Below are 19019 nucleotides of genomic sequence, written 5' to 3' on the forward strand. Positions count from 1 at the left end.
GAAACTGAGTTCAGGGGCCTTATCTGTGTCAGGGCAAAGGAGAGAGGCCACATGGGGTGGTCATGATCTACATTTGAGTGCTCAGACTGCAGGCAACGATCCTTTGCCTTTTGGTGAGCCACTGTCCTGATGTGAACCTAAGAGCAAGATGAGACATTGAAAAGCATGATTAGCCCTGGCCGGTTTGGCTCAGCGGTTAAAGCATCGGCCTGCGGTCCAGAGAGACCCGGTTTGGTTCCCACTAAGGGCATGTGTCTGGGTTGCAGTTTGTCCCCGGCCCTGGTTGGTCATGTGGGTGGCAGCCACTCAATGTGTCCCTTCACGTCAATGTTTCTCTCTCTTCCTCTCTCTCTCTCCCTCCCACTCTATCTGAACAAAAAATGGAAAAATGTCCTCGGGTTAGGATAAAAAAAAAAGAAAAAGAAAAGCATGATTAAATGTTATGTGTTATCAAGATAGTCCTAGACCGTCCAGCTGGTGTGGCTCAGTGGATTGAGTGTCATCCCATGGACTGAAAGGGCCCAGTTCAATTCCCCGTCCGGGCACATGCCCAGGTTGTGGGCTCAATCTCCAGTAGGGGGTGTGCAGGGAGCAGCTGATCAGTGTTTCTTTCTCACATCGATGTTTCTATCTCTCTCCCTTCCTTTCTCTAAAAGAATCAATTAAAAAAACAAAAAAGATAGTCCTGGACCTCAGAATCTTTTTAATTTTTTTTATTTTAATTAACACTCACCAACCAGGGAAAACCTGCCCATCTTCAGTGGTTTCTGTCACCTACAAAATAAAGGCCAAGCTCCTTAGCAAGACACATGATGTTCTCCATGATTCAGTCTTTAGCTGCCCTCCAACATTCTTCTGCTCCCTCCCTAGAACTTGACCCCTGATGAAGTCAAACTGTCTACACTTCCCCCATCTCCTCCTCTTTATACCTCTGTGTTTGTGCCTGTTATTTGTCTTCTGCCTCGGATATTCCTCCACTGTTCTCTTCTCTAATTATGTGCTTTATTCTTTAAGACTCAGGTTACTGTCCCCTCTCCAGGGAGATCTTTCCTGAGTCCCTGGTGAGGCCGGGCACCTGCCCCTGGAGCCACGATCTGACCTCTAGCTTCGTGCTTATCACATTAGTCTTGCACTGTTTGTGTATGTGTCTGCCGCCCAGCTCCTTGCCCGCCATGTAGGTTTCTGCGACGGGGCCAGTTCCGTGATCATCTGTGAATTTCCAGTGCAGACTCACTGAAGCCTCTCAGGCAGTGTCTGCTGCCCTAAAATGTATTAGAAATTACACCTGGGTCATGGGATTATGAATCGCTTCTTTCTTTCAAATTTTGCTTTAATTTTATCTTAACAGCAACAACATTTTAAAAATTTAAGCCATGTAAAATTTAAGCATTGTTGCTGGTGAGTATGGGTCTCCTGAAAGCCTGCTGGGCTGAGGTAGGGCGCCAGCGAGGCTGGGCCCGTAGGTACGAGTTGTCAAGGTCTTAGGCACGTGTCCGTAGGAATTCTGGAGCTATGCACTCTTCTTCAGGTGGTAGAATAACTCTAATCACCCATATTTGAGAAATGCCTAATTTTTGTAGTCAGCGTTCTTCTCCATGTGATTATGTGATACTAAACAAATAAGAAGTCTAAGCCACACACCAGGCATATATCTAAAGCATTTTGCTAATATTGGTCAGCTGGGAAGCCAAGAGGGTACCTCCTGGTTCTCCCCCAACTTTTTTGGAAACCCCTTAAATAATATGCGGCATTTCACTGCTGAACGGGTTTCCCGTGCTCATCAGTATATAGTTAGCTGTGACTTAGAGCTAGTGCCCTCCTTTTAACCAAGTCTTTCCTGCAATGAGCCAAAACACAGTCACACATAACATTTCATTCTCTTCACTCTAGAATGTGATCTGGAACATTTTGCAGGTCAGTACATGTGGAGGGGTCGGTGGCTTGGCCAAGATGCTGTGGCAGAATTAAAACAAATTCCCCTCCTGGGCTGGGTAGTGTTGCCCCTTTACAGGCGTCCAGATTACAGCACAGAAGGCCCAGGTTGCACCGCTGTGTTGGGTTTGGTTTCTTATATGCTGCCTTCTGGCTGTGGTGCTGCCCCCACTTGGTGGTCTGAGTGACAGGTGGCTCTGGCAGGGATGACTCTGATCCCACCCCAAGTCCCCAGCCCGCTTACACTGACGCCCCACTCCCACACGGACGCCCCACTCCCACACTGACGCCCCACTCCCACACTGTCTCTAGCATGCCACTCAGCTTTTGCAAACTTGCATAATGTATTTCTCTCGGGTTGCACTTGTACATCTGTTTATTTTTCAATTTTAAAACATGTTTTCTTGGAAAATTTATAAATATTTTAGCAGGTGCCCTTTCCCGGTATAAATCTCTGCCTCTGACAGCCTTGCCCACGTGCCGGCCGGGCTGCGTCCACGGTACCGCACGTGCAGCTCGTGTAGGAGCTCCCACATCGGATGTTTGGCCCCTCTTTCTCTCACCTTCATTTTCTCTCCCATCCTCGCCGCACCCCCCCACCCGTCACCGTGCGGAGCATGGGGCGGACTCCCTCGGCTGCCCGGAGGTGCGGATCCCCACCCATTTCTCTGCGCGCCCTCTTGGAGCCTCCGGATCCTCTCTCCTCACACAGCAGTTGCAGTAAAACCTTAATCAGTCTCCACTCTGGCGGCTAAATTCATCTCTCTGAGGGGGGAGGCGGTGATGTATTTGAGAAACACAAGAGCTGATGTGGAATTTTCTTTAAGGAAAACATCTCAGAACCTCGGTCTCCACAGCTCCGTCTGCCCTTTGGTGTCCAGGGAGAATCTGCACTCTGGCCCCCTACAGGGTCCCCAGTGTCCTAGCAGCAGCTGTTGTGCTCCGTCTGTCTGGTCTGTCTGCTACCAAGGCCAGTGAGCCTGCTGATGATGATCGAACCATCTGACATTTCCAACGATCAACTTTTTTTTTTTTATCCTCACCAAGGACATTTTTCGATATTTTATTCAGATAGAGTGGGAGGGAGGGAGAGAGAGAAACACCGATGTGAAAGGGACACATCGAGTGGCTGCCAACCGCACAACCCAACCAGGGACGGGGACAAACTGCAACTGAGGTACATGCCCTTAGTGGGAACTGACCCCGGGTCTCTCTGGATCACCGGCCGACACTCTAACCGCTGAGCCAAACTGGCCAGGGTCCGATGGTCAATTTTTAAAATTTTTCATTTCGTAAATAGACTTTATTTTTTACAGAAGTTTTGGGTTCATAGCCAAATTGAATGGGAAAAAAAAGAGTTCCCATATGCCCTCGGTCCATACACACTCACAGCCCCCCATTATCAGCATACCCCACCAGAGTTACATTTGTTACAGTTGGTGAACCTATATTGACGCATCAAGATCACCCAAAGTCCACAGTTTATATGAGGGCTCACTGTTGTTGTACATTCTATGTGTTTGGCCAAATGTATAAATAACATGATAACATACATCCATCATCATATAGTATCATACAGAGTAGGTTCACTGCCCTAAAAATCTGTGTGTTCTGCCTATTCATTCCTCCTTCTGCCCCACCCCTCCCCCAAATCCCTGGAAACCACTGGTCTTTTTACTGTCACCAAAGTTTTGCCTTGGTTGATTATTTTTGACCTTCAAAAATGGCAATCTGATATATCTGGGGGAGATTTTCAGCTATAAGGTTTAGAACCAAGAGTTTTCCAGTTAATTCTCTACAAACTCCAAATTCCAAGAAGCTGGAACCTTGACTCCCAGTTTTCTGGTTGGTGGTGACTTTGCTGGTCACTTGGCTGGGCCACCAAGAGGGACGAAGAGCTGCCACAGGGAAGGTGTCAGGTCATTGCACATCTGGTCGGGCTGCTCAGATAGGAGACCTGACAGAAGTGTACGCCCCAGGCTCCCCGGTATATACGTCTTAGTTTGCAGACCCTGACCTAGCCATTCCTGACTGTAATGTAGGCTACGAAACTAAAGTTGTAAAGCCCCCAGAAACGAGGTCTTGGGTCCTCCAGATCAGACTTGATCAGGCCTTCTCCTGTTTCTCTGGTGTCCAGGTGTGCGAGAAAGAGAAGCTGCTGTCAGAGAGGAATCAGCTGAAAGCGTGCATGGGGGAACTGCTGGACAACTTCTCCTGCCTTTCCCAGGAAGTCTGCCGAGACATCCAGAGTCCGGAGCAGGTCCAAGCCCTGCATCGGTACTGCCCTGTCCTCAGACCCATGGGTCTCCCTGCAGCCTCCACTATTAGCCCTGCACCCTTAGGTGTCGAGCAGAACCTTGCCGCCCCCCAGTGTGCGGTGGGGGAGACCGCTCCCTGCTGTTTGGAGCAGGGCACAGCACCCCCGGGGCCCCCCTGGGTCCCCAGCAGCACCTCGGAGAATTGTACTTCTGCTCGAAGGCTGGAAGGCACTGACCCAGGAACCTTCTCAGAGAGAGGACCTCCTCTTGAACCCAGGAGCCAAACGGTGACCGTGGACTTCTGCCAGGAAATGACTGATAAGTGTACAACTGACGAACAGCCCAGGAAAGATTACACCTAGTGACTCGACCGGCCTCCCCGTTCTCACACCTCTCCCACCAGGTGGCGCTGTTCATCTGTCATCTGGAAGAACCGAGAAGGAATTTGGTGCACACTACAGCGGTCTTAGCAGCAATACTGTTTCTAAGTGTTCCCTCCTCTCTTCATGCAGGAGTGCTAATAGTTACCTTCACAATGGTGCTACCCCTTGCCCTGGCAAGGAAAGACGACAGTGATGACACTGTCTGTCTGTGGGTTAACTTCAATCTTAACAGGGATAGACTATAACACCTCTAGGACCCAACCACGGATTTTTTTCTCAGTGGCCCATGTCACAAACCCTATCTCAGGAATTTCTTCTGAATGTTCAATTTTTTTCATTGAAGACAGCTTCTATACACATCAAAGTTTTATAGCTAGACTGTACATATTATATATAATATATATAAAATATATATCTCTCTCCATATGCAAAAGTCCTGCATGCCTCAACTTTCTCATCCTAAAACTGGAAACTTCATTTCTCATTGACAGACAGGTTCCAACATTCCTATTCTTTTGTCTCTGATGCTAGAACTAGTTTGGTAACTGTTGTTAACATGGTCATTTTTCTTGCTTCACAGTTCAACTTCAATTTGTACTTATTTATGGACAGAATTCAATTTTGGAGGCTTTTATTTTAAGGTTTTATTTCAGATGACCTTTTCTGTTGGTTTGGTTTGGGTTTGGCACCGTCGGATGGTGTCATCTGAGTACCGTGGGCTTGTTGTTTGTTTCTGCAGACACTGTACAGTCATGGTCAACTTTGCCACTTGCACTGAGTTTTGGGTCAAACCTATTTTCTTAAATGAAGTTGCAACTTCAGTATAACTCAAGTATACTGTATATTCTTTGCTTTTAGTTTAAAAGTAAAACATTTTAGCTAATTAAAAACCACTCAGGTGATAATTATGTAGGAAAAACAATCTTGCCAAATAATGAATTCATCCTAGGATGTCAACAATAATCTGCTTGAATATTTTTATATCTCACCTTCTCCCCACCTTTCATAATAAGCAAAGTTGAAATGCAGACAGAGAGTTCGGAGTTGACGCTGGATGTCCAGAGTCCTAAGTGGGGAGAGAGTTTGGGCATCTCACGTGACAGTGCATCAGAACAGTAGGAACCCACAATTTTATACCAGAACTCAGCAGGCATCGGCTTCTAGAAATCAAGTTAGAACTGTTTGCTCACCCAGGGGGTAAGTCCCATTCATTTCAACACTTCATCAGGCCTCACTTGCTCCTGGGAGTAATGCAATAGGACCTCTCCTTGGAGGGACTTGGCTGACCAGTATGGGCCCCCAGGAGATCTCACCTGAGGGGATGAGCTGCAGCCCCAAGGGCCCGCCTCTAAGTGGCTGTCCTGGGTTAATGCAGCTCTCCCAGACTAGGAGAGAGCAGGGCAGAAGTGAGCCTGAGGTCTGTCCCTGACGCAGGCAAAAGCATTTTTCTCCCTTTCTTCTCCAAAAGCTTTGAGTTGTCTTCTGAGGTTTTCCGCCAGTCTCTTGTCCCAAGTCAGACTTCAGTCTGAGTCTTTGGACATGATATGGCCAGGAACCCTCTCTTGGCCCTGCCCCCACCACACACACACCTACCCTCACCTGATGATCATTTTCTTCTCTTGCTGCAAAACTGGTTGGCTTGCAACCCACAGAGAGCAGCTTCCTCGGCTCTGGGGGCATATTGGCCCCTGGCCACGTTTACAGGAAAATGTGCTGAGACCGCAGCCAGCGCTGAGGAGGGGGATCAGCTCCCGCCCTCCAGCGGGCCCTCCAGCCTGGCTGTGGGAAGAGTCCCTAGGGGTTTGGTGTGGGAACGGGGTGGTGGGCAGGGGGACCAGGTGGTTGACTTTGTTTCTTTATTTGTGCCATTGTTTGGACAATATTAAAGCTGCATGTAAAAGGGGGAATTAGTATATGATGTAGGCGAAAAGTGAAATCATAGTAACATATGTTTTAGTATTATTAACTTTTTTCTGTACAAATATTAGCGCTAAATGTTTAAATATGTATGAATGCCAGAAATCTGTTGGTTCATGCAGTAGGATTAAAAAAAAAAAAAGAAAAAAAAAAAAGGCTTTTCTTTTCAACTAGTTCCACTTTTAAAACCTGCCTCTGGGTTTTCATTTTTTCTCGTGTGTGTGTGTGTGTGATTGTCCGAGACAGATTGCGATAAAGCTCTGTACTGGAGCTACTGTCGTTACTATGGCTGTTGGCATTTCTTGGCCTAGTAGGCTGGTTCTTCGCGTCACCGTGAGGTTTGCCTTTGTGGAAAACTGGTGACAGCTGGCATCTAACCGCGATGTGAATCACGTGATCCATCACAGGCGGAGTCAGCCAACAGTATTTTGTTTTCTAACTCTCTTGTTGCCTTTTTTAAGTGACCTCCTCCTCTTCTTTTAAAAAGGAATGTTTTCTGCTCGTATCATAACCAGGTCCAAACCAATTTGTTGGCATGATTTACCCCGGTAACAACTCATGTGCAACTGGTAGTCTTGACCACATTCCGCCCACCCCTTCCCGTGGTTGGTCTGCGCACACCTGTGCGCGGCCACGTCCGGTGGGGAGGGGCGCCCCCTTCTGTCCCCCCGACTCAGTCAGTCCTCCTGCCCACCCCACCTCACCTTTACTCCTCTCCCCAGCCAAACCCCTGCCGTGGGAACTGGTTAAAAACACTGCTTGAAAAATTGTCTCTCGATTTCTTAGAGATTTTTAACAAGTTGGTCCGATTTTGTTCACTGTCCACCATGAACAGCAACTGGTCGTGTGCAATGTGACATGTCCGTGTCTGTTACTGCTCTAAACCATGTGTTTGTTATTATCTCCGGGCTCATTCAAAGGGAGGACTAGCTGGGGACCAGAATCCAAATTTCCTCTAGTGGAATTTTAAAAACCAGCCTCCTTTCCCCGGGACTCCTTCGCGAAGCCCACGTCTTTTATGGAAAGGAAAAGCAAGTTAACCACCAGGAGCCGTGTTTGCACAGCATGGTGACATTTAACTGTGCTCTTTAGGGTCTTTCTTACCGAAATAAAGAAACACCCCCCCTCCCCCCCCCCCCGCAGCCATGGACTGTTTGGGAGGACCCCTAGGACAGCCGAGGTGGGTCTCTAAACACCTGAGAGTGGCTTGGGTTGTCGGGGCAGGTGGAGGTGACCCTGTAACTAGTCAACAGCCGCCTGAATCTAGTCCTCCCCTTGGCTCGCCCTTTGTTCTGTCTCCAGACGATCTCGCTTCATTCAGGTTGGCGAGGCTTTGGGCCGGTGAGCGCTTTGCTGTGTGTGTTTGTTTCTCTGCGTTATGTGGGGGTGCCTTGGCTAATGGAACTTCCATCACGTACTGATTCTGGAACAAAACGGTTGCAAAAAGAAAAAGCGGGCAGTGCCTAGGCCCTCCTGCCTCTCCCCTTCCGGTTCCCTCACAGTGACTCAGGCGTCAGATGTGATGCTGCAGTAGAAAATGTTATTTTGTATATTGTACAAGTAATTTATTAACTGTCTTTCTAAAGGTATGCTGCTTTTAAGATGCACTATGATTTTGGATTAAATCCTTGTATTGCTTTCCCAAGGAAGTAAAAAAAGGCTGGTGATCAGTATGCCAGCTGCCACTTCTTGCGAAGGAGGGCAGGAGGCGCTGCTAGAGGCCGAGCGAGAGGACTGCCAGACGTCAGGGCGCAGTGGGAAGGTCAGTGCTCTTGTCAGAGGTCTACACCTGCGCTTTTTCTTCTAATGCTTTATCACGGCCATTACAGAAGAAGAAACAAACAAAGGTGTGAGCATTATAAGCTGTTTAAGAACCCGCCAAGTTCTGCCCTGGCCAGTTTGGCTAAGCACTTAGAGCGTCGGCCTGTGGACCGAAGAGTCTCGGGTTCAATTCCAGTCAAGGGCACGTATCTCGGTTGCGGTTTGGTCCCGGCCCTGGTCGCAATCATGTGGGAGGCAACCAGTTGATGTGTCTCTTTCACATTGATGTTTCTCTCTCTCTCCCTCTCTCTTCTCCTCCCTTCCCCCTCCCTTCCTCCCTCCCATTCTACCTGAAGATAAATGGAAAAATACCCATTGACGAGGATTAAAAAAAAAGAAACCACCAAGTCCTGCCCCCTGTGAGCTGATCCGCTGGGGAGTAGCATAATCCTCTCACAATGAGGAGAAGCCTGTCAGGCTCTTTAAAAACCCTTTATGGCTGCCTAGTCCTATACATCATACTCCATTAAACTGGGAGCTGCTTAATAAGTGACTTCAAGCTGCTCCACTATTGCTTAGTTTGGAGGAGTCATAGATCTAGAAGGAAGCAAGAATCAAACTGTTGTCCTCATCACTGTAAATAGACTAAAGAAATAGTTTGTTTGTTTTTTTAAAGAATAAAGCTGTTCACTGGATCATGAGTTAGTGTTTCTTCCCAAAGTTGAGGATTTTTAGGTTCGGTTCTGGCAGGTCAGCCCACAGTGCAGTGCCCCGTGTGGAGGTGGTATCCATGAGGGAAGGCATTCCGTGTTCAAGCTGTACGTTTTTAATACTGCCCAAGCCATCTCACGACCCCAGCATCAAAGATGGATGCTGCAGAATAGGAGATACTTACACATAAATAGTGTGTGCAAATAGTATTCGTACATAGAAAAGACCTACTGTGGCAGATGGAGGATAAATTATTCAACCGACGGTGCAAAACATTTCTTGCAAAGAAAAGTAAGTGTATAGTATTTTCCTACACTCCACCCTGGGAGATAATATTTATATCAAATGACTATCAGTGCATTTTCATTGTAATAGGGAGATGATGCTGCCCTTTGCGAACCCACTTGGGTGCAGAGACCCCCTTGTGTAGCTCTGATTCAATGTTGTGGCGTGGTGTGTGCATTTCACCATCAAGCAATGGATAAACACCTCTGACTTTCCTTTCCACTCCAGTGTATTGACCTCAGATAAAACAGTGGCTCTCCTTGGAAGCAGTACACTGACATTCATTTCAGGTAGACTCACAGCGCCAAATGCTCCCGCGGGGGTGATCAGACATGTGTATCAGGAAATAGTAAAGGGACTTGGACAGAGAGGCTTTCTCCCCACAGACCGATGCTAAGTCTTCTACCAAAACATGTCTGGAGGCAGAGGGTGACCTCCACTTGAGTGCTAACAGTGTGTTTTGCACGTGTGAATGCTGGGTGCCCATTCACGCTTTGACGTAAAAGACCTACCACCGCTAGTGAGTGATCAGGAAGACTGCAGATGCTTTCGGGAGCTCGGGGTGCTGGTTAGACACCGTGAGCCATGCAAGGCAAGCACCACCTTTGCTTGTGAGGCCAAAAGGGCCTGTGAGAATTTGTTCCAGAACCAGTCTGATGCAAGTGCACCTCTAATATATGCCTTACAAACTCCAGAGGCCATATTTAAAACAGGGTCTTCTCAGTGTATGCACGGGGCTGCAGCCCCTCTCTCTTCCTCCCCAGGTCGAACAATATGGACAGTTTTCACACATATCTACCTGTATAACCCTCTGTACCTCTCATAACTGGTCAATGACTGTAACAGGTTACATCAGGTGTTTTTCTACATACTTTTTACACAGATTCTATGCGATTAATGTAACTTAATTCAGTGCATCATTTTATTGTACTAGTTTTTAGGCTTGTCCTTTTTTTTTTCCTAAGTGATTGTGGTTTTTCTTGTGGTTTTTCTTGTAAAGATGAAAATGGCTGTTGATGCTTATTCTCTGTAACTAAGAATTTTTACCTTTTGGGGGGCAAAAAGCATTGCTATGAACTAATGAACTGAAACTTCATTTACTCGTTGTAAATACACTATTGTGCAAAAAAAATTTTTCACTCAATTGAATTGCTAGTGTTAACTGAATTTTGTCTAGACACCATTTCTGTTGATGAAATAAAGACATATCATTATGCATTGTACACTGAGTTCCTCTGCCTCTGATCCCTGTGTTACAGACTAGAGCTGGTGGCCTCAGGAAACCTTTTCTCCCAGAGAAGCCATGTCTGTTCCTCGAGTTAGGACCCTTACCTACTACCTGATTAATCTGATTAGAAACCTTAAAAGTGTGATAATGCCAATTATGATTCCTCGACTCTGAATTTTAAAAATCCCTAGTGCCTATGAGAGTAGGTAAAAGACATTAAACCCAATTTCCTGGTTTGGATATGGCAGCCTATGCAAAATGTCACCACTAGGGGGAGCTGTGGAAAGGATATTGTTTCTTACACCGGCATATAAATCTGCAATTGTCTCAGGCAAAAAGCTAAATCAAAGTCAACAGGGGGAAAGGGCACTAAATGAACATCCGGGTACATGAGGGGCAGAGCAAGGAGTTTAGAATTGGGGTTAGTCTTGGATTTTGAAATCAAGGGAAAACAAGATACTGAATGGTGGGCAAGTCAGACGACACAGGAGCGGTCAGTGAAGCTGTGACGCATTCACACGGTTCGCGATGTGCGGAGAGGGCGCTGCTGCCCAGGCCTGGGCTTCCGGAAGCGCATGGCCACACCCCATCCACCAGATGGGAAAACTGAAATTAAAAATTGCTGAATGAGCCCTGGCCGGTTTGGCTCAGCGGTTAGAGCGTCGGCCTGTGGTCCTGAGAGACCCGGGTTCGGTTCCCGCTAAGGGCGCGTACCTCGGTTGCAGTTTGTCCCCGGCCCTGGTCGGTTGTGCGGGTGGCAGCCACTCGATGTGTTCCTTTCACATCGATGTTTCTCTCTCTCTCTCTCTGTTCCTCTCTCTCCCTCCCACTCTACCTGAACAAAAAATGAAAAAATGTCCTCGGGTGAGGATTAAAAAAAAAAAAAAAAAAAATTGCTGAATGAGACTCCCTTTGCAGATCTCCGAGGACACCCTACTGAGTCACACGGGGCTTCCAGTGAACATATTATGGGATTTGCAAATGTGCTATTCTGAAAACACCACAGCCATAACATTTTAGGTGTGAGAGGTAAAATATAGTCTTTTGCCTGAAGACATGAAGTTATTCAATCCATTCTGGAACAGACAGTTGGGTCATAATCCCAAAATTTTCTGTAGGAAAACCTGGTCACTTAGAACTGACAGTATTTGTACCTCCCACCCTGACATTTGTGCTTGTGGCAGGAATGACAGTCATGGTTGGATACAGAACAAAGCTGTTATGTCCCACAGCAGGGAGGCATTCACACCATCCAGTGGGCAGCAGCATGTCCTCTCCTACTCTGAACGTGCACCAGAGGAGTGAGTTGTATCTACCTGTAGGGCACAAGGATTCTCAGATCGGCTACCTCTACCCCAGTGCCAGCAGTTTTGTTGCAAGTATTTGAAAATAACTAAGCTGTTCTTTGAAATTGTTCTAGAATTTTCACTCTTTTCCAACCCACCACCCCCGTTCCCTCAATTCAGATGCTTTAGCAAGACTGCATTTGCTTTCTAACCAGCTTGCTGCAATGCCCGGAGTGGGATGGGTTTCCAGCCCCCCCCCCCCCCCCCCCCCACACACACACACACACACTGAGCCATTTAGCCTGTCTGTAACGAACATGATACGTCCTGGTGTCAAAGACGCAAGGCCCAGAGAGACGAGCAAGCTGCTCATCCCACATCCCATTATGCACATCTTTCCTTTCACTCATGCCACAGCATGATCCCTTCTGTCCCCATCCCAGCCCTGGCTCCTACAGAGCCCAGCATACCCCTGCCACTGTCCTGCTCAGTCAACCAGAAACAGGCATCGTGGGTCTTCATGACTAGTTCTTACTCTTTCTCCTCAATGACAGGTGCATCTCTGAGTGACCCTTGTCCTAAAGCAATGGATGGAAACCTACAGAGGCACACCTGCATTTCCTGAAAGCACTACATTGTACACTGGGTGCTTTTAAACTTTTTTTTAACCTCTATTTGTGTTGTGCAGTTGATGATCTGTAAAGGCTTTTGAGGGTGAGAAATAAATTTAAATTACAAAAAAAATGTTTTAAATGATGCTACACAGACTTCTGAAAGAGTCTATCATAATAAACTGACTAGACATAACAGAACACAGTGAGGAGTAAAGACTGGAGCATGGGAAGTGAGGGGTAAGGTAGTGTCTTGGGCACATAAACATACGTTCATTCAACACTGTGCTACAAGTTGTGCATCCAGGATTTGACATGCACAGGCCTTATCCTTAGAGCTTTCACAGGCTAGTCGGGCAGATACATGTGCAAATAAGTCATTGCCCAGGGGTTGCTGATTGTTCTGGACAAGAGAGAGCAGGACTTCCTGGAAGAAGTGTTGGCCTTGGAACAGGTAGACCTGGGTTTGAATTCCAGCTGCACAGCATGCATTTCAGCTGTGTGACCTTTAGCTGTGGGGCAAATCACTTAACTTCTTTGATCCTTCACTGATTTTAAAAATGGAGATGAACAATAACTTTGTACAGTCATACGAGGTCTAGATAGAACGTGCTTAGCACCTGGAATACGCTATGCCCCTTAAAACGGCACCTGTCTGGGCTTGGCCCCGGGCTCATTTCACCCACCTGGGCTTCACTGGCTCTTCTACCGACTCGCCGGGGAACAGATCACTGTCTTCACATCACACCTCATTTCCACCTCTGCAAATGGACTCAGGGGCCAGTTGGGCTAGAAGCAAAACCAGTCCCATCCAGTGCTGGGCTCCCTTCTGCGATATCCCAGGCAGTCACCCAATGTATTGTTAGAGTTCCCCAGAGAGACCGAACCAACAGAAAAAATCTACATATAGAGAGAGATACAGACAGATATGAGTAGTTATAAGGAATTGGCTCACACAATTATGGAGATTGAGAAGTCCTACAATCCACCCTTTGCAAGCCAGACACCCAGAAAAGCCAGTGGTAGAGTTCTGAGAACTAGAGTTGATGATGGGAGTCCTGGTCCAAAGGCAGAAGACTGTCCCAGCTCAGGGGAGCTCATCTCGAATGGTTCGAAGGGGCTTCCTAGAAATAAGTCGCATCTAGTATGTGTCTCTTTTTGCAAAAAATAAAAAGTACCTACCCCCCAAAATTACCTTAATTACTATAATTACAGGACTGATAGAAAGAAAGGCATGATGGGTGGAGGGTTGGCTGAGGAGGTGCTGGAACTGCCTCCATAAGTGCCGAGCCCCCAGAAGACAGGAGCAGGGCGGGTGGAGGTTGCCAGCAGCCCACCGCTCCGTGGGCGGGGCAGCGGGAGTGAGCCGTGAGCAGCTGTTCGGATGCCGCGGTCAGAGGCGGGGGCCTGCGGTGGAGGCTCTGGTACCAGGCTAAGGGGTTTGGATTTTATCTCACAGGACTTAGATGATACAGAGCGTTGTGGCATTACCCCAAATTGATTCTCCTAATAACTTGAAGCCTTAATTACAAGGTGTGTAGCCAGGACTGGGGGACAGTCTGGCCATGGGATGGAGGGTGGCGGAGCTAAGTGGCCCTTAGGAGGGAACTGAGCTCGCCTTCATGGCTGTCGGAGCTCAGACGGTAACAACCAGCCAGTCAGTCTAATGACTGGCTAATAAGTGCATATCACCGGTGTCTCTATGCTCTATAAGGATAATTAAGCGCTTTTGACGCACCGTTCCTGGAGAGTGCGGGACCACGGGAGAGGGAGGGTGGAGAAGAGGTGGCCGCTTCGGTCACCCCCCTGGGAGTCCAGGAGACCCCGCCGGCACCTGTGGGCGCAGTCACGCCGTCAGCACTGACTGTGCGTGATCCGGGCAGAGGGTAAAGTAAAATCACGCAACGTGAGTGTTTTCCAGTGTTGTCATCAATATTTTATGCCGTGGCGTTTATGAACAAAAATCCAGCTGGTTCATCCCCAAGAAATGAACTGAAGAGAATTAAACAACAAAAAGTTTCCCATCAACCTCTCCTTTACAGACAGGAAGTTCTGGCCTGCTCTGGACCCATGTTCAGGGGCCCAAACTGCCGACGCCCCGCAGCCACTGCAAAGCCGGGGTGGTCTGTACAACATGTCCCCTGGGCTCTGGGTGGGAAGGAGAGCCATGTCCCAGTCCTCCCCTCGGTGACAGCAGCTCTTACCCGCGATTTCTCTGACGGTGCCCACTTCCTCTCTGCCCGATCCCTCAGCCAGCGGGGCGCGCCAGGCACTGAGAGGCCGACGCCAGCCCCATCGGGAAGGGTCTCCTGTACTGGGTGAGCCCGGCGGGGAGCACCCTGCACGCACCCATCACCTGGCAGGTGTCTCCACAGTTCTTCCTGCCGTGTGAGCTGACGAGGTGCAACGTCTCCCCCACAGATGCCAGGAGCTCCTGGTCCTATTTTCTGGCTCGAGCCATGCATTATTTTTTCATAATAGGTGAAAGTTCTAGAAGCACGTTCTGAAAAAGATAGGAAACAACGTAAAACAAAATCTACTCAAAGGGCTGGTAAGAGTCAGTCATGCCTCCCACCTGGGCTCTATGTATGTCACAAACACGAAGGATCCGTCAACACCTGCAGCAGACGGCAGCTGTCCCCACGTGGCCCCCGAGGAGGTCCTGTTGCATGACAGTGTCACTGGGAAAGGGCTGAATCCCACCTGCCATCTCCTCCTTTTCCAGCTGTCATTCTGTCCAAAATTCAAACTAAAAAGCCAACTCTTCCAAAGTTCATCTTTGCACCTTCAACAATTAGCCAGATTTTTGACACTGTAAAATGTGGGATTTTCCAAACTACAAATGCGGAATGTTCCATGTTGTAATGACCTATTCTTAATCCTACATAGACGCTGAACTTAGGCTTCCGTGTGCGGGAGCGTGAGGAGCGGCCATGGGCACAGGCGTGGAGTCACACGGGCTTGGAGTGCAGTCCAGCTCATTCACTCACCCTGTACATATTAATGTTTGTTCTTGCTACCACCCAAGGACTGCTTCACCACATCCTAATTGTGTGACTTTGGACAAGTCATCTGTTTCCTTGTCCATAAAATGGGAATAATCGCAAGGCTGAAGTGAGGAAGTCCATGGCAGTGTCTAGACCCCACTCAGGCCCTAAATAAAGTGTGTCTTTTCTCTTCTTCAGAGTCTTTGACAACTGATACATTATGTAAACCTTCTCAGCCAAGGAGCTCAATGAGTTATACCATTCCACCCTGCAAATCCCTAATAACCCTTGTTAATAATGCTGAGTCAAAAAAGACCTTCCCAAATGAGACCTAGAAGAACCTAGAAGTAATAGAGATTTTAGATTTAATATATTTAAACATATTAAACACAAAGAACAGAAATTTATTTCTCACAGTTTGGGAGGCTGGGAAGTCCAATTGAGCCCTAAAACGTCTGTCCTCTGGGACCTAGCATAGTGAAAAAAGCAGCTGTGTGTTAAAAGTGGTTGAGCACAGTCCTGGTTGTTGCACTGATTTCTAACGGGAGCTCCATCCCCGTCGACAAGAAGCACGACGCAGCAGCCCAGCCGTGCTCTGGAGCCCACTCTCTGGGGAGTACGGAGCCCGCCAGCTCTGTAAGGCTTGGGGACGTGACCAGAGGCTCTGTGGCCAAAGGCATTTTGTATAATTCTTAGAAACATAAAAAGCAGGGGCAAAGAGGAAGGTGAAGAAATAAAGAAGGCCTATCACCCTATCTTCTTCTCTCTACACCAGCTATGTTCAGCCTCTTTCATCTCACGGCACGCAAACTAATTACTAAAATTCTGCGGCACACCAAAAAAAATGTTACATTTTTTGCCAATCTGACAAAACAAATAGGTATAATTTTGATTCATTCCCACCAGATGGCTATCATTGTGTTGGCTGTTGTCATTTCTTTAAATTGGCAATGTAAGGGAAAAGAGGTCAGTGCCCCTGACTAAATAGTCAGGTATTGCATGTGCTAAAAATTCTTGCAACAGCCTGGCCGTTGTGGCTCAGTGGCTGAGCGTCGCCTGTTCAATTCCCGGTCAGGGCACATGCCCTGGTTGTAGGCCAGATGCCCAGTGTGGGACATGCAGGAGGCAGCTGGTTGATGTTCTCTCTCATCTGTTTCTATCTCTCTCTCCCTTTGTCTTTAAAAAAATCAATAAAGAAAAAAAAATTTTTTTTTAATTCTTGCAACAGGCCTGGCTGGTTTGGCTCAGCAGTTAGAGCATCAGCCTATGGACTGAAAGGTTGTGAGTTCGATTCCCAGTCAAGGGCATGTACCTGGGTTGCAGATTCGATTCCCCAGCCCTGGTTGCAGAAGGCAACCAATCAAGGTGTCTCACATGGATTATTCTCTCTCTCTCTCTCTCTCTCTCTCTCTCTCTCACACACACACACACACACACACTCTCCCCCACCCCCACCCACACACACACTTCTGCTCAGTGTAAAAATCAATGGAAAAATATCCTCAGGGGAGGATTAATAAATCAATCAATGATTCTTGTGACACACCAGCTGAACGTTGCTGCCCTATCATTTAGGGGATCCTTTCTCATCGCAGGGGGGCACTTCTTCCCTCACACTGATCTGGGCTGCGACAAATCTGCGCTCTACGCTATGTCCATGGCTAACAAGTCCACTGAAAACCAACTGAATGTACAAATCTCAGTGCTCGTGCTGAAATCTCTCCAGAATAGTCATCCTGATTTCAAAGCTGGTTTCAAAGTTTGCAGCGTCAAGTGTCAATCAGAACCGAAGATGAAACACTAATGAATGTTGAATTGTCATGCTTTAGGTGTACTTCCTTTATAGAGTTTTCAGTTCTCTGCTATTTTATGTACTGTTTCATTTAAACATTTGTGGGATTGAAATAAAGTTGCAGTATAAAAAAAAGAAAAAGAAAAGAAAATTGCTGCTCTAGTCGCCTGATCATGGTTAACTTCTCCCAAAAGGTAATCTGAAGAAGTAAGAAAAGCTGCCTCAACTAAACATCGCTGTCTCTCCCTGAATTCTCTGCCAACGCAAAGGCTCCTGTCACATGGAGGGAGCTACAAGAAAGAGGACATGATGGAAACTGTCCTACTGACTTCCCAAAGGCAGATAAGAAGCAGGAGCCACTGGCAAGGTTACTCTAAAAGAGTGGTTCTCAACCTTGGTGCACATTGCAATCACCATGAGAGTTTAAAAAATACTGATTGTGCACCCCATCCCCAGAGATTGTGGATTAATTAGTATTGGGTGGGTACTGGGCATTAAAAAAAAATGTTTTAAGTTCCTTGATGACTGTAATTCATGGCCAGAGTTGAGAACCTGCTGTGGTTTGGCATAGGGTCCCAAGCACCAATGCATTGATACAAAACATGGTCTCCTAGGTAGATGACTGGTCACTGAAAAGAAATGAGTATCAATCTGAGAGAAATATTTTAGGAAAAATCTAGGTAGGATGATTCATACTCGAGGTATGACTTTGGTGCAGTAACAAAGTATCTCTAAATTCATAGGAGATATGAAACCGGTTAAAGGGATTTTATTTATTTATTTTCTTTATTGATTTTAGAGAGGAAGAGAGAAGGGAGAGAGAGAGATAAAATCGATAAAGAGAGAACTCTTTTCGCTGCCTCCTGCATGCCCCCCACTGGGGATTTGGCCCACAACCTGGGCATGTGCCCTGACCAGGAATCGAACCGGCGACGTCTTGGTGCATGGGTCAATGCTCAACCACTGAGCCACACTGGCCGGGCAGGATTTGATCATTATTAACACAAAGAATAAAACAAAGGCCCAGTCGGTGTGGCTCAGTGGATTGAACATCTTCCCATGGACTGAGAGGTCCCGGTTCAATTTTCTATCAGGGCACATGCCGGGGTTGTGGGCTTGATCCCCAGTAAGGGTATGCAGGAGGCGGCCAATCGATGTTTCTCTCTCCAAAAAATAAAATTTAAAAAAACATATATATTTTTTTAATGCTGGTCTTTAAAAAAGAAAAAGAAAAAACAACTGTACACTCAACCAAGTGAGTTTAACAGAGAAGTTCCCCCTCTAAACTTGGAAGAGTTTTCAATGAGGGGAAAGCTGTCAGGAGCAGTGGGTAAAGCAAGCGTCACTCTTTTTTGCCAAATTGAAAAGAATCTACAATAAATATCCACTATGTCTTACAATGATCATAGAATATTTATTCCACAGGGGCTTTTCAGAGAATAGAATTAAAGTCAATACAATATTGATTTTAATCTTTGTGAACTATATCCCCAAATATTTATATATGACTTTTAAATGTCAGAGCTATTCAAACAATGGAACATACCCTCTTCCCTTAGTGAGACAAGGGCAACTCAAGGTCACAAATGATCCCTCCTCTGACCCATCTTCCACACGGTGACAGGAAGAGCTTTCTAAAGTGCAATTCTTATCCAATCACCCCTCTGCTGCACGTCCCCTTGCGAGTTCTCCATTGCCTCCCGCCAAGGCCTCCATGCGCCCTTCTCCAGCCTCCCCTCTCTCCCCAGCCTCCTACCACCCTGTGCTCCAACCGCAGGCAACTCCCCGGAGAGCCCTGTGTGCCACACCCCTCAGCCTTGGTCTGTGCTGCCCCCTCTGCTGGGGTGGCCTCTTTCATGGACCCTAGT

The 19019-nt window shown here is 47.2% G+C and overlaps 1 protein-coding gene across 2 annotated transcripts in view; it reads left to right on the forward strand.

Moving 5' to 3' along the window:
- The window catches only part of BACH2 (BTB domain and CNC homolog 2), a 218528-nt gene extending 211974 nt beyond the window's left edge, over nt 1-6554 (forward strand). For both annotated transcript variants that reach the window (XM_036249409.1, XM_036249410.1), the window contains one exon: nt 4070-6554. In XM_036249409.1, coding sequence (XP_036105302.1) covers nt 4070-4552 — 483 coding nt within the window. In that variant the 3' untranslated portion in view covers nt 4553-6554. The remainder of the gene's footprint in view (nt 1-4069) is intronic.
- Nucleotides 6555-19019: the final 12465 nt, after the last annotated feature.

The sequence above is a fragment of the Molossus molossus genome, unplaced genomic scaffold (assembly GCF_014108415.1).
Source record: "Molossus molossus isolate mMolMol1 unplaced genomic scaffold, mMolMol1.p scaffold_m16_p_8, whole genome shotgun sequence".
NCBI classification, from domain to species: Eukaryota; Metazoa; Chordata; class Mammalia; order Chiroptera; family Molossidae; genus Molossus; species Molossus molossus.